This window comes from Aulostomus chinensis, chromosome 18 (genome assembly GCF_037954235.1).
Source record: "Aulostomus chinensis isolate RoL2024-O1b breed Wild chromosome 18, RoL_Achi_v1.0, whole genome shotgun sequence".
NCBI lineage: Eukaryota > Metazoa > Chordata > Actinopteri > Syngnathiformes > Aulostomidae > Aulostomus > Aulostomus chinensis.
Genome location: NC_141337.1, coordinates 23,944,218 through 23,972,055, shown reverse-complemented (window position 1 = coordinate 23,972,055; position 27,838 = coordinate 23,944,218). Strand labels below are relative to the sequence as shown.

The following is a 27,838-nucleotide window of genomic DNA, read 5'->3' as shown; positions in this document are numbered from 1 at the left end:
TCTCAAACAAATAAGCAATTAAATGGCCACTCCTTTTATTTTTTAATTTATGTTGTCTTTTTTTCAAACTCATCTTGAAGTCCTCAAAGGCATTTGAAGTGTGATGTTGACCAGGGCTGTTAATCAAGGTCGTCAACTCCGCCTTTTAGGGCTCATCTGCTTTCTGACGTGTTGACTCATTAACTCACAATGAGTTTTTTTTTGTGTCCACCATCCGTCTCTATAAAACTCCTCTCTGTTTGTCAAATCTTTCATTTGCACACCTTTAGTTAATCCGACTTTTCCAGCAGCACCCAAAGGCAGCGGCAGTCCTCTCCTCTCCTCCGCCTGTCCATCCATTCGCTCGCCGGTTTACAAATGAGCGCGTGTTTGTGTTCGTGTGTGTGTGTGCGTACGTGCGTGCGTGCGTCCATGCATTGAAGCGTCATTCTCCTCCTTTCTTCCTTTCAGGGAACGCGCATCACTTGTGAAAAACGGCGCCCGAGACCCAGAAGTGACTGGTGTGTCGGCTCGACTCTTAACGGCTCAGCTCGGCTCTCCAGCGAGTTTCTTCCTCCCCGGTTCCTCATCCTCACCCTCACTTTCCTTTTCTCTGGCTTGAGTCGGGGTGAGGTGGCTAGCATTGGGCGTAGCTGGAGAGGATTTTGCTAGCTCGCCGTTGCACTAACTGGTAAGATTGTTTTAGCCTCAGCTAGCATGCTAATGTCAGCTTGTATCCAGCTTTACTACCTGGCTAATTATCATCCATCTACACCGACTCTTAAAAAATGATCGTTTCTCTCATTTTAGTCGCCGTCTGACGGTCAGTTTAGTACCGGGTTTTTACTTGATACCTAATTTTAACTTTAACAAATGTATAACGACGCCTCTACGTGTAAATTAATTTTTTTTATATAAATTGTCTAGTTTAAAATGTGTAAATGCTTTGGTGTCACCGCATCTTTTTTTTGTCGAATCGTCCAGACTCGCGTAGAGCGGCTGATGGGGCGGTGGCAGGCTGCTTGGTATCTGGAAGTGCTCATCAGACAACAGGCTAATATAAAACATGTACGCATTTGTAACGTGTGGGCTTTTTTATTTGTAAAACTGTGTCTATCTCTCTGTCACTCTTTTGTCGTCCTTTTACCTCCTTAAACTTTCACTCCCCTCCACATCTCGTCTCCTTGTTCATCGAGCATCGCGTAAGTCCATTGTTCTGTGATGGGCCAAGTGGTGTGTGAGTGTGGAGAGATGTTTCACTCCCCTCAGGGCGGAAAGCCGGCGATTTTTTTTTTCTAGAGAATTTTTTTCATATGCCCACTCACTTTTCATTGCAGCTTAAAATGAATATCCCAGGGCCATGTTAAAGCAATATCCAGATTGGGGGGGGGGGGGGGGGTGAGAAGCTGAAATATATCTGAGAGGGCTGTGCACACGGACTCAAGCTGGCATGTAATCAGTGGTGATTAATGTCACCCCCAAAAGTGATCAGCTTTTGTGGTGTGAGAGTTAAAGCTGTGGGGGTCCGTAACTGCTCCTCCGATGACGCCTTTGGGTGAGTGAGAGCTACTAGACAGATTACACTATGCCTCTGTGGAACAATGGTGAGGAGAAAAGGCTGCCAGCTCTGAAAGAGGAGCCAAGAACATTTAATAAACTGCAAACATGCAAGCACTGAAAATCTTTATTCCCATCCCACAACTTTATTCTTGTGGTGCAGACGGCAACAGAAATGGTCTCGTGCTTTCGGCTGCAGTGGGCATGGATAGTTCGATAATGAGCGGTGATCGACCATGAAGTATTGATGTCATTCTGAGTAAATGGCATCCCAGGCTGACTAATAAGAGCACTTTAAAGGCTGGGCTGCATGGGGCTTGGAGACACTCCAGGACTCTTTGGTCTGAGGTGGGCTAATCCATCAGCTAGTCCGCCCCCTCAGAGCACGGATGAGAGAAAGGCTGACTCACAGTGTTGGTGGACTGGCAGGGAAATGGAGGACAGGCAGGCAGGCGAGCAATAGACCAGCCTAATGCAGTCATATGAAATTAAATTTGGCCATTCAAACCCACACTGTTTTTATGAAGTTATTTATGATGGTTTTAAAAGGATTATTAGTTGGAGTCTTGAATGACGGGTATTACTGCCAGAGGCATTTGTGTGTGGAGAGGATTTGTCAGAAAAAAAATGGAATAAGTGAAGCTTTTGTTGTGTAAAAAAAAAAATGGATGAGGACACTAAACCTCTTTCCGTTGTAGAGTACTTTTCTTAAGTATTATGTTTTTATAAACATGCATTACTGTCTTCTGTCAACTGCACATCTGTTGGAAGAGCTAGAATCAAGAGTTTGAGTTAGGTGTGCATGATATCCGATATCCTGCTATTTTACAACGGATTTGGCTGATAGCTATTGACTGATGTTCATATCATCTGTATAAAACATGTATTTGATAAAATGTACTTTTTGTGCTGAAAACTTTGTATGTAAAAGCTTGATTAATTGAACTGAATCATAATTGCATTGCAATCCTGTGCATTTAAATAACAAACAAAAAACAAAATAAAAAAAACTGAAATGCAACAACAGCATAAATGCTACCCAAAAGGCTTTCATTCGTAAGATATTTTTTTACTGGTATTTTGTGTTAGGGTTTGCCTCAGATGCTACTCATTGCAAGAGGCTACTTTTCCTTTGTCTCCTGCTTAAAGAAAATCCATGTGCAGGCATGAAGATGCAATTCATAATAAAATATTGCTACATTACAGTGGCTCGCGAAAGTATTGATACCCCTTGAACTTTTCCACAATTTGTCATGTACGACCACAAACAAATATATTTTATTGGGATTTTATGTGAAAGACCAACACAAAGTGGCACACAATTGTTAAGAACAAAGAAACTTGTACATGATTTTTTTAAAAAACGTTCACAAATAAAAAAAACTGAAAAGTGCCTTGTGCGAAAGTATTCAGCCCCTCTGAGACAGGACTTGGTGGAACTGCCTTTTGCTGCAGTGACAGCAGCAAGTCTTTTGGGGTTTGTCTGTACAACCTTTGCACATCTAGAGACTGAATTTTTTGCAAAGCAGCTCAAGCTCAGTCAGGTTAGATGGTGGGGGTTTGTGAGCAGCGGTTTTCAGATCTTGCCACAGATTCTCCGTTGGATTTTTGCCTGGACTTTGACTGGGCTGTTCCAACGCACAAACATGTTTTGTTTTAAACCATTCTATTTTAGTCCTGGCTTTATGTGTAGGGTCGTTGTCTTGCTGGAAGGTGAACCTCATCCCCAGTCTTTTGCACTTAGACCCTTAACAGGGTTTCTCCCAAGATTGTCCTGTTGCTCCATCCATCTTCCCATCAACTCTGACCATCTTTCCTGTCCCTCTTGAAGAGAAGCAGTCCCAGAGCATGATGCAGCCACCACCATGTTTGACAGTAGGAACGGCGTGTTCAGGGTGATGTGCAGTATTCATTTTCCGCCACACACACAGCATTTTGCATTTAGGCCAAAATGTTCAATTTTGGTCTCGTATGACCAGATCACCTTCTTCCACATCTTTGCTGTGTTCCCCACATGCCTTCTGGCAAACTGCAAACAGGACCTCTTATGGTTTTCTTTTAACAATGGCTTTCTTCTGGCCACTCTTCCATAGAGGCCAGATTTGTGCAGAAGTTTTCCCGTGGAAAGATTCCTCAACCTGAGCTGTGGATCTGTGCAGTTCGTCCAGACTCACCATGGGCCTCTTGGCTGCATCTCTGATCAATGCTCTCCTTGTTCAGCCATTAAGTTTAGGTGGACAACCATGTCTTGGTGGGTGTGCAGTTGTGCCTTATTCCCCTGAATAGTGCGCCTTGAGATGTTCAAAGCTTGGGAAATCTTTTTATAGCCTAACCCTGCTTTAAACCTCTCCACAACTTTATCCCTGACCTGTCTGGTGTGTTCCTTGGACTTCACGATACTGTTTGCTCCCCAATATTCTCTTAACAAACCTCTGAGGCCGTCAAGGAACAGCTGTATTTGTACTGAGATTAGATTACACACAGGTGGACTATTTAGTCATCAGGTCAACATTCAATCATTCAACAATCATCAGGCAACTTCTGAAGGCAGTTGGTTGCCCTCAGAGAAAAGGGGCCTGAATACTTTTGTGCACCACAATTTTCAGGTTTTTATTTGTACATTTTTTTAAAAAATCATGTATAATTTTCTTTGTGCTTAAGAACTGTGTGCCACTTTGTGTTGGTTTTTCACATAAAATTCCAGTAAAACATATTTGTGGTCGTAATGTGACAAAATGAGGAAAAGTTCATGGGGTATGAATACTTTTGCAAGCCACTGTATATCATTGAATATTGCTTATTTTGAATTGGTCTTTGAATTGACTGATCAAAGATAAACCTTCAGTTGATGAGCAATTAACTATTAATTGATGAAAAATCAAATAGATTTTAACTGTTCTAATTAATAATACAAATCTATAAATGGAGATTTACAGATGTAAGAAGTAACCTGTTTTTCTTCTCCTGACATTTTTAATCAATGCTTTGGTTGTGTTAAGACACAATTTGAGATTTTGGTACCATTTATGTGGTCACTTATTTAAGATCCTCTGTTTAAGACTCTTCTATTAAAATCTTGATAATGATCAAGAATTTTGGCAAAATGTTTTCACGCATGAAACGTCTTTCAAAAGGTTGTACTTTAGGCCTATTTAAATTTTAATGACCTATTTTGCTCCCAGCTGGCTTTGCGACCCATGCCTTGGTTCTGAGAGCGAAGCTGATTGCTGCATTAATAGACTTGTGTGTCATCTTGCCCTTCGCCTAAGGACTGGTGTTGGGTGGGTGTGTGACTCAAAATGAAATCCCCCCCAGCTCTGAACTTCTCAATTGTGACAAGGGCAAGCCTGTGCCTCTGGTCATCTGGCTTTTTTTCAGCCTGAACCCATGACCCTGGCAGTTCAGCATCATTAAAAATTACCACCATCATCTCCAGGCCTTTTTAAGCCATGGCAACAACAATACAATTGCCTCTTGTTTTGAGATTATCAAAACAGCAGCAGAGGCTGCATGTTTTCCTGAATCTCCCTCTTTGTTTCCCGTATGACTGAGGCGTAAGGAAACTGCCGCAGGCACTGCGGTGAATTTGCACACAGAAGATAAAGAAGAGAGGATCTTTGGTGTTGTCTGCGCCCCAGTCAAGAGTAGCTATGGTTGGTGGTGTCACAGTTGTCAGGGCAGGCAGTTGGCAACTGGCAGCATGGTTTTGAGGGTGTATTTGCCAGCAGCTGCAGTAATTTGCTGTGTTTGGACACTCTGAATTCCTCTGGTGGGAGGATGGATAATGGATGTGGTTCACAGCCCTGTTGCAAGGCTTCAAGACCAAATTTTTCATGGCACAATGTGGAAGCAGTGTCTAGTTGTTTGTTACAATGAAACTTCGGAGAAGGCAAAACAGTTCTGAAGCAGTTTGTTTATTACCTATAATCAGTTTGGTGTCAATGAGTCTGCCTTTACCTGGGCATTGTTGTATATTTTCTCTGGTGAAGATGCTGATGTGGATGAGGTTATACTGAGTACCAGAACTGTGATTGGAATGATAGGCATGCCAGATATTGGTGCTAGCAGAATTATATTTATTCCTAAATAGGGACAATACACATTAATGAATGTCAGTAAGATGTAAACATACCAGATTGTAGCAATACAGCCAATTTTTATCTGTTGTGCCTGAGCAGGTTGCAATAAAAGATAAATATAAATACGCAAATATGGTTATAGCCTGTGTGATACACTTGTGATGTACAGTTAGGACACAGTCATCAGCTCAATGGGAAGCCCTAAATGTTGTTGTGGTGTTTAAATGTCATTTGTGGTGGTGTGTGTGTGTGTGTGTGTGTGTGTGTGTTTGCGCGCGCGTGTGGTTTGCTCTTCGAAAGCTGTAGTTAGTAGATGCTCGTCTGGTCAACCATGTAAACTGTCTGCCTTCCTGTGAGGGATCAGATTCCAACTGGAACGTGCCTTGTTCCACTTCAAACAAGACATAATCCTCTTATGGACACAGTCGTCCCTCTTGTACTTTGCATGTGTGTGTGTGTGTGTGTGTCCATGTCCTGTGCAATAGCCAGAGAGAGTGCTGAAGCCTCTGCTGTGTTTCCTGTCCAGACGCCTTGGTTTTACGCTCTTCCTCAGTCTCTGCTCTATCTGCTGTCTTTGATCCATGTCACCAGCTGGTCCCAGCCTGGCCTGATTTCATTTACCCCCAGAGAGGAACTTGTTTGTGGGCAGAGGGCCCATTATTGAGATGATCCAGTTGCTCTTCAAATTACAAATTAGCTGTAGTTTGTCTGCTTGCTTGATGTTGGGTCCCTGGTCTCTTCTTGTTATGAAGCTTTTGCATGCTCTCTCGGTCCCTTTTTACCTTGACCCTTTTGATAGTTACCCCCAGAACCCACTATCACTCTTATATCCCAGGGGAAATTGTTAACAGCATCAGAAGAATGCCTGCCTTGCTAATGCACTTCCTCTGTCTCTGACTCTGTCTTGCCCATCTGTGGAGCTGATAGCCTGCCTCCCCAATTTGTCTGTGTGATCGATATCCACGTTATAGAACTCAGTGCTGCGCTGCTGGTGGATCCTGCAGGCGGTGGAACTCAGCCAGGCTGTCACAGAGCCTGTGCCACAGGGGCCTTGTTTGTAGTTGGGCTCTTTCTCTGCCTTATTGTTTTGGGGCGGATTGACCCTCTAGCCCTGCCTCCCCACAGTATTGTCTAGTTTCTGGGACATAGTGAGGCCACTATTTCTGCTCCGCATCCCTCCCTTGTTCTGTCTGGTCTTTCTTGGGCATCTCTGTCCCTCTCTCTATCTGCTCCTGTAGCTCTTGCTTCTGCGCTGTTTGAGGACAGCTGAGGCCGACTGTACAAGATTAGCATCTCTCTTTGTCCAGGGTTAACAAGCTCTGTCATGTGTTAATCTGCCTGTCCCCAGGGGGGCAAGTCTGTCCGACCGTGGATGCACCATGGGAATTGCAGGGTTCGAGTTTGTCTGTGCATGTGTTGTGTACATCAGATTTTTCATCAGACAGAAGGGGGGGATGATGTGAATCTTTAAAATGGACATTGGCATTCTTTATCATTTGGTGGATTTTATTTTTGGTGGTCAGAATGGTTGTTGAAGCGTCATCAATGAAGATTTAGGACTTTTTTTTTTTTTTTGCCCAATCCCTCACATGTTGAATCCCCCCTTCATTTTAGTTGATGCACATCGGGGCTTTTTAAAATCCTAGTGTAGAACTCCAGAGAGTCCTCCGGATTAGTGCCAGCCTTTCTGATCACATGTTTCTGTGATCCAGGTGTCTGTCACGCAATCTGCTGTTCTCTTTCACACATGCCAAGGAGACAGAAAAAGACTTGTTCCTTCCTTCCTGTGGGCCATTTGTTCTGGCTCAGTTTGACTTATCCAGCCTCCCAGCAGCTCATTGAACCACTGGAAGGAAGGAATTGTACACCATTTAGGGGTAACCTTGATAGCTGTCAGGGAAGGAGATCGCTTGTTTGTTGTTGCCCTCCTGCTTTTGAGAGGTAGGTCTGAATAACCAATGGCATCAACATATTTCAATTTAAGTATTTTGAATTTGAATATACAAGATCTTATTTTAAATTATAAACAGAGAAACATGCACAAAAAATCACTGACATTTCACCCCTGAAAAATTATAAAATGTTTGCACACAATTTTCCCCTGTTCTTCACTCTCTTCCCCTTGCTCTTTACTCGCTCATCCCTCCCACTGGCTGTTGGAAGCAGCACGCTTTGTTTGGAGTTTGTTTGTGTGTGGCAGAGAGGCGGTTTCCTGACCTCAAGTTGGGGGTGTTTGGGGAATGTGTGAGATGTGATTAGCATCAAGTTGATCGGGGTAGCTGGGTGGCATGTACTTTCAGCCTGCTGCATAATGCCGTTATAATAATGACATAATATAAGAAACCTTGTGGGTTGGCTTTGACAGTTTCCTACCTCGTACAATTTGACTTGGCATCATTTTTCTGCATTTACATGTCTTATTAGGGCTGGGCTTTATGACCTAAAATTCATATCACAGAATAAATCGAATCTTTTCACAGTAACGGTATATATCGTGGGAGTTATTTAAATTATTTTTTTGCAAAATTATAATAAAAAGCAAAGCTGTAATATAATTTTTAGAGCATTTATTTGCAGAAAGCAGAACTCAAAACTCAAAGTTGAATTAAACCAAGTCCAAATCACGGACATAGCACTGTTTTTTTGACCAGCTCCTCCTGCTCTGTGTCTCTGTGTTTGCAGCAATTTTGAAGCAGGTGTGATGACATCATCAACAATAGGACGGTTGAGTGCAAATTTCTACCATAGGCCAAATTTATATTATTTCTACCATCTACTGCGTATACTGCTCAGCCCTATGTCTTATGCATCGCTTCTGGCATGCAGTGAGTACTTACCACTGATGGTAACTTTTAAGGCTCTTGGTCTGGTGTTGGTCTTTCAAGATTTGGCTGCAGTGGTGTTTGGTTCACAACATCGCTACTTTTGATCAAGCCCTCAGCAAGATAAATAAGCAGGTCTTTCCTAGCCACATTACCCAATTGATGCAAGTGGTGAAGAATGACAGTCAGAATGACATCTCAAAGTTCTGGCCTCTGTGCAGCTGTGGGCTCACTGCTCGTCAGGGAGCTTTCATGAACCACATCCATCACAACTTGTCCAAATTTGATGATGCATTTCTTTGTACACAGAAATGTCAAGTTAACAAAAAGAGCTAACTTATTTATCTGTTTTTATAACTTAATTCTTTGCCACTCGATATTGGGCTCTGACATTGTTCCTTTTTTCTGTACCGTCAGGTCAGAGTTGGATAGTTGAGTGGGTATGTTTGCCCAAAAAGTTAGTCCTTTGTCTTTGTGCTTAACCACTACAGACTTGGAGCATATGAGAAAAACCGGTTTGTTTGAAATTGCCAGGACACACATGTAATCACAGTTATTGTGTTTGGGGCTCTGAGCTAATCTAAAATGCCGATGGCCTACAGTAAAATTGCACCTTAACACCCTCCATGTAGTCACAGCTGATCTGCTGCTGCCTTAACATTGCTATCTTAGGCACTTTTCCCCTGAGTTGTGTACTCCTCGTTTCCTTACTATGCTGAGTGGAGCTGCTCTTTGAGAGAACATTTATTCTTTATTGAGAGAACTTTATTAAATGTTGTGTTAAGTCAAAGTTGCTCTGCATTTCCAAGGTTCCCAACAATAACTGTCTATCGGGCGATAAATTGCTGTTGATGCATGTAGATGTGTGCAGCAGAGTTCTGAACCATGATCAAGTCAGCCACTGTCTGAATGTTGTCGCTATTACAGTAATTATGGTCTATGGCCTTGAACATGAATAACTATTTTAGGCAAAGCATTATCTTCATGTAGATGATAGTGTTATTACAATTTCTTAAATTGTTTCCATTGTTGTTACTGTTGTTTTGTTACTATTTCTGATGGTATTTAACATTATATAATCTGTCATCCATGGTTGTAAAAATTTGACATGTAAATAAAGTTGCAGTTGAAAATCAATTATCACAAAAATATTTTCATTCACGACCCGTACCCATGACCCATAATTGATAAGTGGTATAGAAAATGGATGGATGAATATTTTCATTCATCTTGATTTTAAGATGGAAAAAAATAAATAGGAAGCAGAAACCTCATAACTATGACCATGACCAAAAAAAAGGGCTTCTGTGTTATCAATTAGGCAGAAAATAACATTTTGGGGAACAGAACTAATTTGAGCAACACTGGAGTAGCAACCTAATTTGGTTGCTACCCCAGTGTCCAAAATTAACTTTTTGACTCACCAGCCTAGATTTTTTTTTTTTTAAACCAGTCAAAATTTAAAATGGCCTTTTCTATTGCCTTGCTCAAGGATACTTCGACATCGTCACCGAGGAAAATGAGGATTGAACCCGTGACCCTTTGGTTGCTAGACGGTCACTCTACCTCCAAGCCATGCTGGCCCTCCATAGAAAAACTTGCAGAAAGCCATGGCAGATCTGCAGGAAATATGTTATTTAACAATATTCTTATTTCAGTGCTGGTCATGCTTTCACAAATGGTAATGAGACAAGTGTTACAAGTTCCTCCTCTGTCTCTGAACAGACGTGACACCAACACACAGGCAAAGTGACTCTTGCTTAGTTTTATTAATCATGTCTATTTCTGACAAGAAAATGCTTTTTTTCCTATTTTTTCTCTTTGGCATATAAGTAGACAACTCCTCACCATTGCTACCAATTTTTCTCCTCCACTTTTTTTTCTGGAAGTGCCTCATCCTCCTTTTCCTCTAGTGTTTTTGGTGTAAAGGTCAGCTTACTCAATGTAAATATCACCACATCACTTTTAATTAGCCTGAAGGTAACTTGCAGCATCATACAGTAGCTTAGACTCACACCTGCTGTACTCTGCATCTGGCCATGGCTACTGTTCATGTTTTGTTTTTGGTTAGATTGGCTTGGACAAAACTTGTTTGGCTCAAAGAACCTATCAGTGAGTCAACCTCTGCCTCAGACAGAAGCGGAGCACTTCTAAATCAAAATGCAGTGTTGGCTTTAAGGGTAGTTTTTAAAAAATTATAATTACATGACTATTTTGGTGCAAAAATTTACCTCCAGATAGGCGGATAGTTTTGTGAGGTTCACTGAGTGACAGAGGAGTATCCCATTTCTGATTTAAGTATCTGAAATTGGGACAGAGAGGTGACTGAGGCTAGTGTTGTTATTTAGAGTTAGTTCAATGAACAATCTAAGGCCCCATGCCAGGATGCAGCATTTTCAATCTGGCACTCTGCCCCTCTTTGAAAATGGGTGCGTCCCACATTTTCAACCCCTGATCTACGATTAGTGACAGACATTTTCACAAAACCACACAACCTTATTTTGCCACATTTGGTCAAATATGTAAGTCTGTGTCAAATCTGACCACAGTTGCATCAGCCCACTTGCTTATGAGCATTTGTGTACACAAAAGAGAACTAAATAATTGAAGCAGTGCTGCAGACTTCCATGACTTAAAGAGACAAGGTTGTCGCTGCCGTTATTTTGGATGATGACAACCAAAGGAGATTAGAAGGGGTATCAAGGTGGTCATGAGTATCAAAATAGGGTTGGTTTATCTAAATACGGACTGTTTAGAGAGAATTTTTAAAGAAAAACTCAGATGAAGAGCATCAGAAAAAGCTATAACTGATTGATTGATGTAATTCAGAATGAATTGCATCATACTAAATCAAAGGTGGAGACAATTTACTCATCACCACAGTCACTTTTGAGAGATTTTGTGCAATAGACAATCAACTACTCAAGCAAAGACCAAGGCTGCAGCTTCATGAGATCAACTTGCATTTTTCTGCATTATATCTTTGCACTATAGAATGTGATTTGTAAATCCAACCCACGCTGCGTCATAGGAAGGAGGGTTGTGTTGAATTAGCTGTATCAAAGACCACAGAACACGTCTAACTGTCTTGTGTTTGCTGCTTGTGGAGATAAAGGAACATCAATTACTGGGTCAGAGGTCACCAAACCCTCATTAAATGTGCCTTCAAAAGCAGACCCACCAACATCCATCTACTTCCCTCCCTGTTGGTGTCTTCACTAGGACCTTCTATCCTCTTAAAGAGGCATTATGTTTGTCTCCAGTAATTCTATCAAGCTTGCTTGTGAGAAAGCTCACTTTCTTTTGCATCTTTTCTGCTGTCGCCCCACCCCCACACCCACCAGCACTGCTTCCTTCCCCCACAATCCCGCTCTTTCACTACTATTTAGAGTAGGCCCCGGGGATAGAAGAAGGCTCACAGAATGCATATATGTGTTTACACAGTTGTGTACTGTGAAAGCAGAGCTGCCATTGCAATTCATACATGCTGATGGTTGGTTGGCTGAAGTAAGGGAATGAGAAGTTGCACTTTGATTTTGATATTCATGCCGAGACAATGAGGCTCTCGTTTTCCTACCAACTGAGTTGTTTAGATGTGGACACAGGCTGTCCTTTGCACTTACTGCAATTATTTATGTTTTTCTTACGATTCTCCCTAACACACACACCAACCACTGTATTGCACACACAATACTTAATGCAAAAAGAGGGTAGAAGTAGCACTTTACTGTTTGAATATGCTGTGACCTGATTATTCATGAATGGCACGTTCACGTCTAGACATTTAGAAAAGCTTAGATCCCTCTGCAGAGTTTGATGCCTTCAAGTTATTGACAGTATTGGCCCAAGCCAATTGAGTGTGAGCACACATTTTGTTTATGGCTCAGTGTGGTTGTTGGGAGAGGATGAAATCTATTGGACAGATCACACCTTACACTGTGAATTGCGTGTATGTGTTAGTGATCAAGATGCTCTTGTTGCTGCCTTTAGTCTTTGCATAGCTTTGTCTTTGTGTGGGTGCGATCAGTTATTGTTGCTCATCATTCAGGGTTGCAAGGAATTTTTTCGTGGGAACTACTTGGAAGCAGGAGCGGCATGACAGGGATATTTTGTGAAGGGCAACATTTTTGCCAGGTCAGAAACATTCGATGTGGGACAAAACGCCCAGTTTGAAATCAGTCAAACCTGGTGGACAGTACCTGTGTCTGTCTTTTTTTTTTTCCCTTTTTATGATTGATTAGCTCTGTCTCAAACCAAAAGGTCTTGGGTTCCCAGCCATCCCAGCCCCCCCCCCCCCCCCCCCCCCCCCATTAATGACATGTCGTTTAAATGAATTACTCCTATCGATGTTCCTGATCAAGGCACTTGCAAAAGCTCTAGTGTTGGTCCGTGAGTGCTGCACGCACCTGCTCACTGCCCTGTAGAGGATGGGTTAAATGTAGAGGATGAATTTCACTGTATAATGTATGTGTGGGTGTGTGTGTATGTATGTCTGGCTGCCTGGTAAGGGGTAACTTGACAAGTTCAGTTTCCGTTAAAACATTTTGATGTTTTGAACATTTAACGCAGTGCACCTTGTCTGAAATGTTTGAAACGGATGTAATGAAGCTAATACAGCCATCTGTCTGGAAATGTGTGCTAATTACACAAGCCATTACGTTTCAGGTCAATGAATACCTACTACAGCCCCGGCTGCAGCCGTGGTGGAACCAAATTTGTTTTAGAGAGGATTACCTTGAGTCAAATATGGGGTTTTCCTTTGGTCCTTAAACAAGTCTACTTGTTACTGGGTAAACTTTATTGAGTAAATTTTATATTAAAATCCACAAACACCCTTTATTCTGCCATAGAAATATTCAAATAAAAATCTGAGCTATGCCACACAGCTGTATGATCCAAATGTGTGTGTATATCTATGAATTTGAGAAAAGCAGTTGTAACAAATGATCTTGAATATGAATAGATTTTTTGTTACCAATTTTTTTTGTAGGAAACATGATTCAGCTTTACTCTATTTAACTAAATTGAATAAGCTTTCTTGTAATCACACATGCAAAAAAAATGTGTGGTCAGAGCTGGCTTTGGGAGCCTTACTGTGAAACATTCTGACTTGAGGTCATGCACTTCTCTTGCTAGCTTGTTTTTTTTTTGGGGGGGGGGGGGGGCGGCATAGACACCTTTATTATACAGTGAACAGACAAGAAACAAGGGAGAGAAAGGGGGGGTTGTGACATGCAGCAAAGAACCTCTGTTCGGGATTCCGACCGGTGTCAGCTGTGTATGTGACTTGCGCTCTAACCACTCATCCACCTGAGTGAGTTGCTAGCCTGTTGTCGATTGCAAAACTAACCACTATATCTCTCTTTTTCAATTCATGCACGTAGCTTGAATGGCTGGTGTGTTCCGAAATCTAAAACCTTAATGCACTAGTGATGCAAGAACACAGAATAATCATCCTTGCAATAAAACTGACCCATGTTTTGTATTATGTATTGGGTCAATTAAGTGTTCAAGGAAGACATGAAAGTGTCTGGCAGTAAACAAAACGTAAATGTGAAATGACCATTTCTGTAATTTGATTGCTGAATGAGAGCAAGTATCTTGATGTGGGTTGGTCATCTTTATTTTCTGTGAAGAGTCAATGGAAAGTGTGTTTGCCACAGAGTGGTCCCAGTGACATGAGGCCAGGTGAGTGAGCCATGAAGCAAAAGAGAACAGTGCTGTACCACAGCGATCTGGACGCTGGCTGTAGAAAGAGAAATGTTGAAAATGAGAGCAGAAGGTCACACTGTTGATAGTCACAAGGTCTCAGTCAAACAGTGCTTGAGATTTGGGAAGGAGTAGATGGAGTTTGATTCATATTTGACACTCTAAAGCAGTTTGCTTCAGCGCATCCTGTGGTGAGTGTTACTGTATTTTGAATCAACAGCCACAGCTTAACCTGCTGTGGCCATGTTGGAGTTGGATGCTAACCAAGCCACATACACCTCTTTCCCACTTCCCACCAATGTATATGCAGGTTTTTCAACCTATGTGGGGGGGCTGGAGCCTATCCCAGCTGACTTTGGGCCAGAGGTGGGGTTCACCCTGGACAGGTTGCCAGTCCTTTGCAGGGCCATCAGGAGTGTATTAGCTAAGGCTGCAACTAACGATTTATTGAATTATCGATTAATCTGCGATTATTTTATTGATTAATCGGATTATTGCACTTTTTTGCAATTACCTTTACAATTCAGCACGAAGTTGTTTTAGGCATGTTCTAACTAACAATAAAGACAATAACAATTAAAAAAAATAAAACATTTATTTTTCATTTGAAAAAAATGCATTCTAGTCATTTCATGTTTTTGATTCTATAATCTGGCACGCAGCAGGTATAGATGTATAGATGACGTAGATGTCTGGGCTTTAAGGCGCAGGGCTGCATGCGAAAGCCTGATTTCTATTACTGCTCAAAGCTCGGTCCTGATCTAGACCTGCGTACTGTATCCGTTACTTACACATACTCATAGTGTTTCCGCCCCAGACCTGATCAGCAACCTGCTAAGTGAATTGATCACATCGTTACGTTCATGTTTCTATAGCACAAATAGAGCAATGAATAGCCTGATGGGACCCGAGTCCTGACCAGTACTGAACGGTAAAAAGAAACCAGGCTTTCCACTGTGGAAAGTACATTTTAAATGTTAAAAGCAAAGACAACTCTGTCTGTTACAGGCAAGCCCACGCGCTAACATACTGAGGCGAGCCTTCATCCAGCTCCGCTAAAACTCCTACGTGCTTTCTGCTCAGATGTTCATTCATGACGGTCGTGTTCCCGTGCCAAGCAAAGTCCTCCTTGCAAAGTTTACAAGTATTTTTTTCTTTTCTTTAATGAGGGTGAAATACTCCCAGCCTTTAGCTCTTTTCAGCCTTTTCAACCCATACTGCTGCAGTGGACGCCGCCATTGTCGTTGTGATCTGCGGTCGCTAGTGCGCGCAACTCTGATTCGTCTCCCCCTTATATATTCGTGGCATTACATGTTGAAAAACACTTGCGTTTCTTTGCCTAGGAATTATCGATCATAACATTCATTTGGCAACGAATTTATTAATCGATTCGTTGTTGCAGCCTTAGTATCAGCGTATATGTCAAACTTTAAATCCGGGGTGGTCCAAACTACGGCCCGCGGGCCAACTGCGACCCGTGGTCCGATTTTAATTGGCCCGCAGCATATTCTAAAAATATAATGGAGTATGGCCCACACATGGAACTTGACTTCAACCTCTTAAGCAGCACTGTGGCGGTACAGCGTGTAAACAACGTCAGAATACGACAGATTTAGCTGCAACAATGTATCTGATCATGTTTTACCTCATTCGAAACCTGGTGGTGTAACGATAAAGAAACACCCAATCACGATGAATAAAGTTACTTGTAGCCAGAGTTGAGTTAAGATGTTGCTAGGCAACCTGTAAGCAATACCCACATACTAACTTCGTGCTCCCAAGTTATCACTTTTATACTACCGGCATTTAACTTAATCCATAAGACTCCCAAGAAGTAGAATTTATAGTATTCCCTGCTGCATTCTTTATTTTCAGTGTGTTATGGAAGTGTTAGCTTTGCTCCAGGGTCACGGTCGCTTAGCTAGCTTACCCTTCTCTCCCAATGTAACCAGTAGCCAGTATTAAATTGATCTCCGTGACATTCCTTCTCAGTCACGGTGACCGTCTGCTGAACACATCAATAGCAGGCTGAGCCTATCAGTGCCTGGGTTGTTGAGCTGCAGGGCTGAAACCCCAACCAGACCCCAGTTTACAAAGCGGACCATGCATCACTTGATTGACACTTGACTTCAGCCAATGAGATTATTTCCAAATATAAAGTAGATATTCTTTTAGCCAATAAACAGACAAAAAAAACGGTAACAAGCATGAGGGTATCAGGTTTCATGGGCAACAACAGGAGGCTTGCGCACTGGTGGTGCGTAAAGTTAGCTTGGCTGCGTAAAGCAGCGCTGTAGTCATTGAAGCCGGTCAACGCGGCAGAGTGAGAGAAAAGATGGCCAGTAAGTGATTTTTCGCCAGAGGAAGAGGCTGAAATGGTGCTTCAGCTGTCCGCTTCGGACATTCGGACACCTGCGGTTGACCGGGCAGACATCGGTCAGTGTTTGCTGGAGTGGACCCAGACTTGGAGCTGTGAGTGACTGATCCAGTTATTCCAGATGCGTGTTCATGGACAAACAATAAAAAGTCAATTTTGGACCCTGAACAAACGCTACCTCCTCCTAGGGCGTTCATGGTATTGCCTTCAAACTTTAATACATGACTTATGACACTGTGCTGAACAAAATATTTTTTTAAACTTTGCAATAACTCAAATGGTTTGGATTCTGTAAGCCCAGAATTTTGCTGTGCCACATTGCACCTTACAATGTAAACCAATGGGGAGGTAATCGCTGGACATATACTTTGTGTCAAACTGGGGCTTTTGATATCTAAACTATAAGTCTGACCACTTTCCAACCTGTATCACTAGATTCAGGACAAATGTTCCTACTCAAATATGGATTCTAATGGAAGATTTGGCCAAACTTATGGGATTTATGAGGATATTTTACTAGAAGAGTACTCTTAAATTCTCATTAAGCTGACAGGGCAAAGGTGGAAAGGGAGGGTTGGGTAAAGTCAGAGCTGTCATCCCAGGTCTGAAAACATCTACGTGCCTGTGACATGAGCCCTTTGACTGCGCCGCACCCCGTTCAACGCTGCTTGCAGCTTTAATTTATGAGGCTACCATATTGCTTTCTTATTGTAGGCTACACTGCTACACCACGGTTGCATTCAGTTTTGTCTCACAGCAAGAGTTGCAGCAAAACCAGTACAAAAATTTGCTCTTCAAGTTAGGACTCTCTTTTAAATGATGAAAGATGTTTTAGGTGTTACCGCTTTTAGATATATGCTGCTTATGTCTTTCTCAGCTGATGACGTGGTTCTGGTGTGCCACTGCAATTTCAAATGTGAACCATTTCCAAAGCACCAAAATTCATTGTTTTCTTTTTACAATCCAGTTTGTCTTCACCTATGCTGCTGTGTGTTTCTCCATGTTGACAAGTTGTGTGTGACTGAGCTGCATTCAGAGCAAGTCGGGGTGGCGCTTTGCAGACAGAGAGGGGAGAGCAGAGGAGAGACGCAGGCGCGGCAAATATCATATACAATGATATCATTATCAATAACCTGTATTTTCTAATCCTGTATCTCATTTTGAAATGATATTGGTGTACCTAAGAACTGCATATACTGCCCAGTCCTAGCAGGGGTGATAAGCTGTCATTGCCTCCATGTAAATTGTTGATAACGGAGCCCCGTCTACTCATCATATGTGGATCCAAAATTAGTAGCAGTGGAATTTTGTTTTCACTGATTTTGTAGGCTAAATGTCTTCTGGACCTGATAAATACTGCAGTATCATTTGATCCAATGTCAATAAAAGTTGTACACATTGTAGTAAAAAGCCAAGTGTTAGCAGGTTTTTCTGGCCAGTGGTAAAAGGGCTAAACATTCCTTGTGTACCTCCACAAGAAGGCAAATTAGAGTACTTCCTAGTATCAAACTGAGTATGGAGGCTGAAGGAGAAAGCAGCAGCAAACTTTTCTGTCCAGCCACCAGTGCCCACTGTCTTTCTCCTTAAAGCTGTGTCTGGTTGCAGTTAGGAACATGATTGAACCAACTGTTCATATTGTGTCGCTTCACTGGCATTTAAAAACCTCTAGTGACTGAAGGGTGTGGCACAGGCGGGTTCTTGCTGCTACCCGTTTTCATCCTCTTGACCTCCTGGGTTGTTTGGGTGGCAGCCTGTTGAACTACCAGGGTGTATGTGTTGATTTGGGATTCATGGATATTTTCTTCGCAGTCTCTCACTCCCCCTCCGGCCTTGCTCAGCTGCTCTGGCCATCTGTGCAAAGGCAAACAGAGAACAGAGGGATGGGGAAAGAGGGGGAATGGTGGTCAAGTGGGGAAATTGGGGAGGGGGAAATGCTTATGAGAAAGAGAAGATCCATGGATAATGAGTCTTTTGACAAGTGAGATTTTGTTAAGAAACTGAGTAAAGGATCAGCAGAGAGGGAAAGAAAGACGAGTACATGGGAATTGTCTCCATAAAATTAGTAGCATGAAGACTATGAGTGTCCTCTCCCAGAAATAGGACAGTGAGTGCACATGTTTAGGTCAGTGGAAAGTAGGATGACGAGACACGTCTGGATTTTAGAGTTGGATTGCCAAACATCAGCTCATTGTGAGCTCATTTTGCATTTTGTTTTTTCCCCCTCTGTGTCTTTGCTCCCACCTTCTATTTCTGTTCCCATGCTCCACAGGCCAAGCCTCTTCCTCTTGGCTGGCCTCTGCATTGCCTCAGAGGTTGTCTCACCACTTAGCCTCCTGCACATTGGACTCCTTACTCTGTTTGTAAACTTTCACAGGCCTGTTTCCTGCAACAACCCCCGCCCTGCCACTTCCCTCTTAAACGTGTCACAGATGTACCCCTTTGCTCTGCCTATTCCACTTGAAAGTATTGGAGGAAACAAAGTAAGAGACAGTTGTCCTCTATTGATGCAGACAATGTATGACAGCTTGTTTTTCAGAGTGGTTGCTCTCGTATGCTTCTCGTCTCACATCCTATCCTCAATTGTTCATGTCACTGACTGCACATTAATTTCTTTGTGAGTCAGACTGGCTTTGGGTTGATGGCACATGTCTTGACCCACTTACTACATCTATAAACTTGGACTAAACTGCCATCAGGCAGTCGCTCTGTCTTCTCTCCTCCAGTGGAAGCTGTGCGTGGACTGCATTTCCTCATGTACCGATATCCCAGTCCGATTGAGCACACTCAGCTTCACCGTATGGTCTTCTCCCCCTTACTTTTTGTGTTCTCATCGAGATCTGTGTAGCCTTTTGTTGTAGTAACTCTGACACATCAAAATGCTCGTGAGTCAATGTGGTCACTTGTGTCTGTGAATGTGGCCTTAAATGTATTATGCTTGTTCTAGCCACTGAAACATTATTTTTGTCCATGAAGAGACTTGTTATTACAGGTGGTATACATGTGTGTCTTTGTGTGATACAGCTTTTTGCATTCCCCAAAGTATACTATCCCAGATAACTAGTCTTCCACACTAATGACTCTGATGTCATTTTGTTTTAAGGGGGAAAAAAAAAATCCAACTCATCGCAGCTGAAGAGGCCAAGTGTGTCACTGAGCTTTTGCCACTCCACTGCAGTTGGCATATAAATTAATGAAGGCTATTTGTAGAATATTTTTTTTCTGCGTTAGACTCGTCTTCTTCTTTATTGTAAGGTCAGTGAGACATTGCACACTTTGACAGTCACGACTAGATCTCCAAGCTCATGAAATGGCAGCTATTGATGTCTTTAATAGAGATGCCCTAATTGCATTTTTCTTGTCCGATTCCAATTTCCTTTTTTTTTTTCTTTGGGAGACCCGCTGATACTAATTTTTTGCCTACGCTCATTTTCTACCCAAGAACTGTAGTTGACAGAATATAAAAATATAAAAATTAACTTTTCTTCAATGGAACTTTAATTTTTAAAATTACAGAAAATATTAAACATATAGTTTCCCCTAAATTGTACTATGTTACTAGGTTCGGTTAATAAATTTACAAAATGCTCTACTGTTGGATAGATGTACAAATAAAAATCTGCTGGAAATGAGTTGCTGTGTATCCAGCTGTGTCTGACATATATTTTATTTATGGAACAAAAGCAGTTGAACGCAGAAGCCAATGAGGGATGGCAGAGGCTGCCGGCTAGTTCTTGGCTCCTAGCTCAGCCTGTGAGCCGTAGCCGCTCTCCTTTTGGTAGCTCCCTCAAACTGGGCAGGTTCACTGAGGTGATAGAGTTTTAAGTGTCTGATTAGGTTTGATGTTTGTTATGGCTCTCCTGCAGTTCATGTTGGCCTTACTTGTTTACATATTGCAAGGTTTATGCCCTCATCACTCACAGTGAAGAACTTCCACACTGAATCCAAATTTTCACAGCATTCTGGTTGCAATGCCTATCATGTAAGTTCTCCACACAGCTGCAATTTCCAGCTGCCTGCCAGCCTTGTTAACCTCTCAGATTCTGCTGATTTGGTCGTCGTCTCTTGATTTGTGTGTTTCTATTGTGCACCGCGATTATGTGTCTATGTTGTGTTCTTTTAAGGTCTGTTTTTGCTGTTTGGAGCCTGTAAATGATGTTTTATTTTGAGAATTGACTGGATATACTTTGTGTGGAGATTTCCTGTCTGGCTCAATCTGGTCTGTTCAAATTTTCACGCCCTCCATCAAAAATAGACTTGCCATGGTTAGGAATCAGAAACATGACACTGACCAGCCAGTCACCGGTCCTACGGGTCATGCTGAAAACTGGGCAAGCAGTGCATTCCTAGTCTTTAAGAAATACCCACTATGTAGCTGGACCTGGACCTCCCTCTAAAACTCTTCAGAGCACATGGCTGCAGCTGTATGAAGCACAGATGAAGCCCATGTAGCAAATAAAAAGTTCTACAAAGTGTCATCCTGCCTATGTCCCCGTTGTATTACCATAGGTGAAGGTCAAAACTCAGCTCCTTCATCACGACAACTGGCCTTTATTGGCACCAGTCTGTCTGTCATCCTCACACTCGACCCTACCCTCACTTAATGTGAACTTTTGTTGAGTATCTGTCTTCCTCTGTGCACTGCATTGTTGTACCTGGCCCACATGTTCCCTCATAGGTATATGCTGCTGCTCAATTTTCTATACAGTAGAACATTCTTTTGATTTTCACCCACCAATAAACACATTTTCTTGCCAAACTTTGGTTGGTGGATACATAGCTGTGTGTGTGTGTGTGTGTGTGTGTGTGTGTGTGTGTGTGTGTGTGTGTATTGCTTATCTGATTCCTAGTGCTGACAACATTCTTAGTGTGCTATCTGCTGATAGGAGGGACAGCAAACTGCCTGTCATGTCTAGTCTTGTGTGTACTAACTTTGTTTTTCTGTATTTCTCTCTCCAGACCAGACCTGTCTCCTGAAAGCTTGTAGACCTGTGCAAACCCTTTGAAATTTAAGTGAATTGGACTGACAACAAGCCTTCAAGGGGAGATGAAACCGGATGGGGTTGCTTCGGTAGCACTAGAGCCGATGGAGACTTTGGAATCCAATCCAGTAAATGAGGCAGCAGCTGGCTTGGGACAGGAGCCCAACCAGGCAGCCAGTCCAGTGGGGGAGGAGATGGCAGAGCAGCCTGTAGGCGAGACAGGGGAGGTGGAACCCAAGCCAGAACTGGCCAAGGAAACCCCAGCTGCAAAGAGCAGCAACAAGACCTCAGGAGACCCCAAAGCCAAGACCACCAACAAGGCTGCCGCCAAGACAAAACCCAGCCCCACCAACCAGATTAAGTCCACATCTGGCTCTCGGCCCAACACGTCCCAGAGTCGTCTCTCAAATGGTGTGCCTAAGCTCCAGACTAATGGAGTGGCGAAGAAGGCACCTGCTATGGACAAAAAGAGCACTCCAACCTCTGCAACCTCCAAAAAACCAACAGCTGGAGCTCCAGCTTCAAGAGTCACTCCTAAAGTAGGTGAAAAGAAAGCCGCAGGGGCTTCTCCTGCTACCAATGGTGCAAGGTCAGCGACAGGAACCCCAGCAACCAAGAAGACACCTTCCACAACAGCTAATGGTGTCAAAACGACCACCACAGCTGCTGCTAAAAAGCCTCCAGGTTGGTGAAAATGTCACCACAAAACAAAATCTATGCGAAACAGTTATTTAAATGTATATGTTTACTTAAGAATGTGGGCTGTTTTGGTCAAATGCATGTGTATGTTGCATGATGTTTTCACAGCTGCAAATTAAATGTGTGTAATGGGACGTCATGCAGAGAGATGCGCAAGACGTATTCTGTGCACAAATTACACATGCCAGAATGACTGCTATTAATGTAGAAATGGTGCCCCAGATCTCTTTCACATACTGTATTCTGCCTGACCTATATGTGTTACTGTATAACACACGTGTGTTTTTCTGCATAGGGCTCAATGATAGAGCTAAAAGGTATCACAATAGACAAAGTTCCCGAGAAAAGGATTTACTTTAACCACTGCATCAGTCAGATGGCCCGACTGATGTCCTTTTTTATGAGCAATCTCTCTTTACATTTGTGATACTCAACCCATGGTTCATGAGCCACACGTGGCTTTTTATAGCTGGTTGTGGCTCTTTTAAATCCCACCCACACAAAATGAAAATCTAAAAAAATCAGTCTCTAAAGGTCACCGTTAGTTACTCTTGCACAAAGCTAATCGTGGGCATTCTGAATGATTATTTTGGTTTCAACAGAAGCCTTCGGTGTGTGTCATGAACATGCCAGCAGTGGCTCAGCGTTCAGCTCCACTGAGAATACGTGGCAAGAAACTGGAAGATAACTATCCTGTCCCTTTGGGGATCTTTGGTTCCTGAATGGACACTACCCTCAAGAAAACAGTAGAGGAAGAATTCAGAGCTAATCTGATTGGTCAACAGACCGGAAGTTGTCGTTTTTGAAGTCATTTCATGGGGCTTCTAGTAGTCGTACTGAAATTGTTGAAACTCTCCCAGTAATGACATTTGTGGTTGCAGTGAACATAAAAAATTGCAGTTACTGAGCTACACTTCGTGCCTTCACTTCCTTCATAACATTGTTCTACTATCCATATTCTAAATATTTATTGCTTTCAAGGAGAAAAAAGATGTTTTTGAATCTTGGCTCTTTGAAAAATATTTTTTTTCCTAAAGTGGCTCCAGACTAGACCAGATTGAATAACACTGCCCTAAATCGTAACCAGATTGGTTTCTTTAGGCACAAACAAGACAGTAACCATAGTGCTTTTACACATGGAGTAGTAAATGTTGGGTACTGGTACTAACCAATCTGGTCACTCTTGCAGCACTGGCACGTCTTAATAGTGCAGCTCAACAACACCCTGTTTAATTATGTTCTTTTGTCACTTGCAGCATCCATTGTTATCGAGGGATATCACTGGCTGTTTTTGATTCAGGGTGGGAGCATGCTTGGGGTTTTGTTCATGCAGCAGAACTTAGCTCATTTGTTATATTCTCTCATGGTGGCTTGCATCCTTGGTACATATTGTTTATTCCCCAGGCCTAGTTCTTTGCATTGCATTACAACTTTTCTCCTTTCTTTTGAATCACCTTTCCTTCATCTTGTTTTCTCTCCTCTGCTCCAGCTCCCAAACCTGCCACTGCCACGACTACAAAGCCCAGCTCTGCTTCTGCACCCAAGACCGATAAGCCCCCTGTTTCCAAGACAGCCAGGTAGGTTTGACATTTGTTAATAACTGAGATATATATACCACTGCTGCAGGAGTAGAGTCCAAGTGTGTGTCAGTAACCAAGTATGAGCACACTTATACTTATATGTGTGTCTGAAAAGAACACAGGTGACCATGTATCTGTCCTCTCAACCATCCTCCTGTCAAAAATATCCTACATAGGTTCCCTTTTATTAAATGTCATACCAGTGATTTGTGAGCAGGCCAATGTTGTTTTTGGCAGCCATTTTAGATTTAGTCTTAGTCTTTTGGATTAAAATGCTTATTAGTTTTAGTCCAATTTTAGTCATTTCTATTTGTGATAGTATTAGACTAGTTCTAGTGTGACAAAACTCAAAAAGGTTTTTGTCAGTTTTAGTTGGGAAAAAAAGTATAGTCTTTTATCAAATTAATTTAGGTCAATAGATATTGGAGATTGCTGTTGGACAGAAACCTTTTATCTCCATATTCTCCATATCTCAATGTTTCAACTTTTTTCCCAACATATTTCAACTTTTTTTTTATGAATTGATGCCCTGCTTCATCAAACAAGACTATAACACATAAGTTGTGAAAATAGCAGATCTACTGTAAGTTTAACACATTGCAACACATACTTTCTGATCGAAGGACTGTGCATTACACATGGATAAAGGGGTAAGAGGGGGATAAATGTTTTTTACTCCAAAAAAGTCCAAAACAAAAACATTCTTAGTGGCCATGTTTGCCACCATCTCCCTTTTCACATTCAGGTTGTTGTTTTTTTTTGCTGCTGGATTATATTTAAAATATGTCCATATATCTTCTCATCGGTTCTGACCACCAAACCCCTTTGTTGAGGCTACCGCCGTGGTCCAATGTCTGTGACGAGTGACAGCAGGTGTTTTGAGCAGAATGTGTGCTGCATGCCAGGTTGTGGGCGTGACCAAAGAAGGATAGGATGCAGCAGCATTGCAGAACGTTTTGGGTTTTAAATGACAGATTACACACAATAGGCAGAAATGTCGTGCATTTTGAACATCTGAAAGACTTTGCGTCAATTTTCGTCTCGTCAACAAAAACCGACACACGTCGTGCCATGATTTAGTCATCAAAGAGCCATGTTTATCTGGTCACCGTCTCGTTATCGTCATGAAAAAAAGGGGCGTCAACAAAATAATTTCGTCATCGTTGACAAAAACAACACTGGAGCAGATCAGCAAATTTTAACAGAACCACAGTAAATTTGATTAAATTGCCCAATAGATAGTAACAAGAAGGAATCAAGCTTTTATAAAGCTCATGCCAAGTGAGAAGTAGTCGGTTCAAATGGACTGTCTTGGCTTTTGGTTCATAGAGGACCTTGTTAAAGAAGAACACCCCAGAGGAATGAGGGACAATGATACCCCGCATTGAGGCCTGGAGGCACGGAGTAGAAGTAGGACAGCAACCAGCCAATGTCAGAACAAGCCTCAGAGGAAAGCCTTGCAGGGTTTCACCAGAGCAAACATTATACAGCATTATTAATAAAACACATTTTGAAAAAGAGTGGGGTTCAGAGAGGGGAGGAGAAATATCAAATGAGAACAAGAGACTTCTCTTAATTTTTTTCTTCCTTTAGGGCAACTTTGTGTCTGTATTTCGAGAAGCCAGCATGTGTTAAGTGTGTTTGTTTGGAATCAGATCAACATGTGGTCTTCACCGAATCACACTGTGTACATGGTGATGGGTCCTGAGGTCTATTGGTGTTAGGCTAGGAGTCAGGAGCAAGAAGAGACTGAACAGGGCTATTGTCTGTTCTACTGTTTTGTGAATAGGGGCTTATTTCTCTGACTGTTAAAGTAACACTAGTACCATCCCTCTTTCTTCCTGTTATACCACCATGGGGTCTGGTATGATGGGCTCTGTTTGCGTGTTGTTACGTTACAGACAAACTCATGACCATTTGTAGTGAGCCTGTTACACAAGTAAAAATATTCTGAAGAAGTTTTTGAAGACAAATACAAAAAAACTGAAAAATTATCAACATGACCATTTATGTGCAATGTCTCTTGCAGATTCCGTCGTTATAAGTGTAGGACAAGCTGCTGGTATTGCAATATATCAAGATACTCCTGTGATAAAGTATCAATGCACTGGTCTAGGGCTATGTCATGTGACAAAAATCTCATATTCCAACATAGGTCAACTCACATCAAGATAATGACACATTTCCTGATGTAGCCCATTCATTACTTTAATGTCTCCATACAGTTTAATGTGGTTCTAGCAGATGTGATAAGAGCTTAGCAGTGTTGTGGGTATGGGTCACAGCAGTAGCCATGCACTTTGCAGAGTATGTCAGTGTTCTGTTCTGTGACTGACTTTTCAAACCGAAACCAGGTCTTTACCACATAAAAAAAAAAGAAAATGGCAACAAACTTGTTCTGTCCCAGCTGTGTTTTTTTTCTCTTGCATTGGCTTCAGACTGGCTGTGTAGAAGAATTCCTTAAAATGATGATCAATTATGTAAATGTTCTAAGATTGAAAATAATATCAGAAGAAGCACATACTTGTAAGTTCTTTTTGGGTTTTTTTTCCAATTCTAAAACATCAAAACTGCTACCAGCCTTAAAACCAAGGAATTGGATTAAAGGGGACAGTGATTTACCAGCCACATTTTCCTTCCTGAAGAGCTCCTCCCCCATCTGCCTGCCATGAGTAGCAGTTGGATTGTGCAGATTACACTCATCAGATTACTGATTAATACACTGGTGGATGTGCAAACATCTCATTAAAACGTATTACACAAGGGCATGTTGGTTGTGCAGCTCTCAACTCTACCTTTCTGGACCATCAAGGTGATTTCATTCACGATGGACAGCCTTTACTCTCCGTTAGTTTTCTATGGAACATGATCTGTCAGTCCTTTTTTGAACATGAAATACTCCACAGCAACATCAGCAAATTCAATTCAACGTGGTCAATGTTAAGATCAATACCTTGAAAGACAAGCAAAACAATATATACATTTCCAGAAGTGTGTGTTGAAGAGTGAACAACTGTGAATTTGTTCAGCTGTTCTGTTGCTTTACCAAAAAAAGCAGCTATGTAACCCTTTTTTTTTTTTTTACTAAAATAACAACAGTTTATTTCAATTTATGCGTGCGGACACCTCTAATATGTTCACTGAACACACTCTCCATAACTGTTTTCAAAATATTCATGCTATTGAAGAATTTTCAACACACACTTTCAAAGGTCAGTTTTAAAGTGGTGTGCTCATTTTGAAACACGGCTGAATTTATCCAGACTGAGCTGAAATCTAACTGAAGCATTGTTATAATGGGTTTAAAATCGGATTATAGGGTTTAATCCCAGTGGCGTAAAGATTTGTGTATGAATAAGTAAGGGTGTGTTACATTCACTGGATGTGTAGCCAGCCAAGTGATTTAGCTTGAGTAGACCTACATAATACATGGTACAACAATTACTGATGATAGGCTCATCTGACAGTACCATGTAGCCTTTTGGGCACCTTTTAGAGTGTCCATCTGAATTTGTGTGTGTGTGTGTGTGTCTGTCTTGACATGGCCATAAATTTCTACTTTAATTAGATTTTGCCCTCCTCTTACTTCAGCTAGTTCTTAATTCAAGCTTGGTCTCAGCGAAGTGCTACAGAGCTTGACAGACACATTAATCGCCACATCAGACACACCCTGGTTTCTCCATTGCTGTCATACGCACTCACTTCACACACACACACACACACACACACACACACACACACACACACACACACATTTAATAATTCTTTCCGTTTACACTGTGTGACACTGAGGCCCATTTCAGCAGGTTCCACTCACATGACAAATGCAAGTGCAGAGCAAATGCAGGTTAACTAAGTTACATTAATCAATTGAATCAATTTAAAGCCACTCACTGGTCTTGTCCCTCCTGTTTAGCTTGAGTTGTAACTAAATGAGATCATTCCCCTCTGGTTGTTGATGCCTCTAGCTTATGTAATTATTATAATGTTATTTTGTCTGGGTTCTGTATTTGCAATACAGTTTTTTTTTTTTAAGGTTTTTGACTGTCCTGACAGA

General features: G+C 41.9%; 1 protein-coding gene across 2 annotated transcripts in view; it reads left to right on the top strand.

Moving 5' to 3' along the window:
- The first annotated feature begins 326 nt into the window (after nucleotides 1-326).
- prr36b (proline rich 36b) overlaps nucleotides 327-27,838 on the top strand; it is a 44,876-nt gene continuing 17,364 nt past the window's right edge. The window contains exons 1-3 of one of the 2 annotated variants that reach the window (XM_086184393.1): nucleotides 327-670; nucleotides 21,480-22,186; nucleotides 23,691-23,778. In XM_086184393.1, coding sequence (XP_086040519.1) covers nucleotides 21,568-22,186; nucleotides 23,691-23,778 — 707 coding nt within the window. In that variant the 5' untranslated portion in view covers nucleotides 327-670; nucleotides 21,480-21,567. Of the gene's footprint in view, nucleotides 671-7,341; nucleotides 7,557-21,479; nucleotides 22,187-23,690; nucleotides 23,779-27,838 lie in introns of those variants that run through there. The other variant, XM_086184392.1, reaches the window with a different exon arrangement.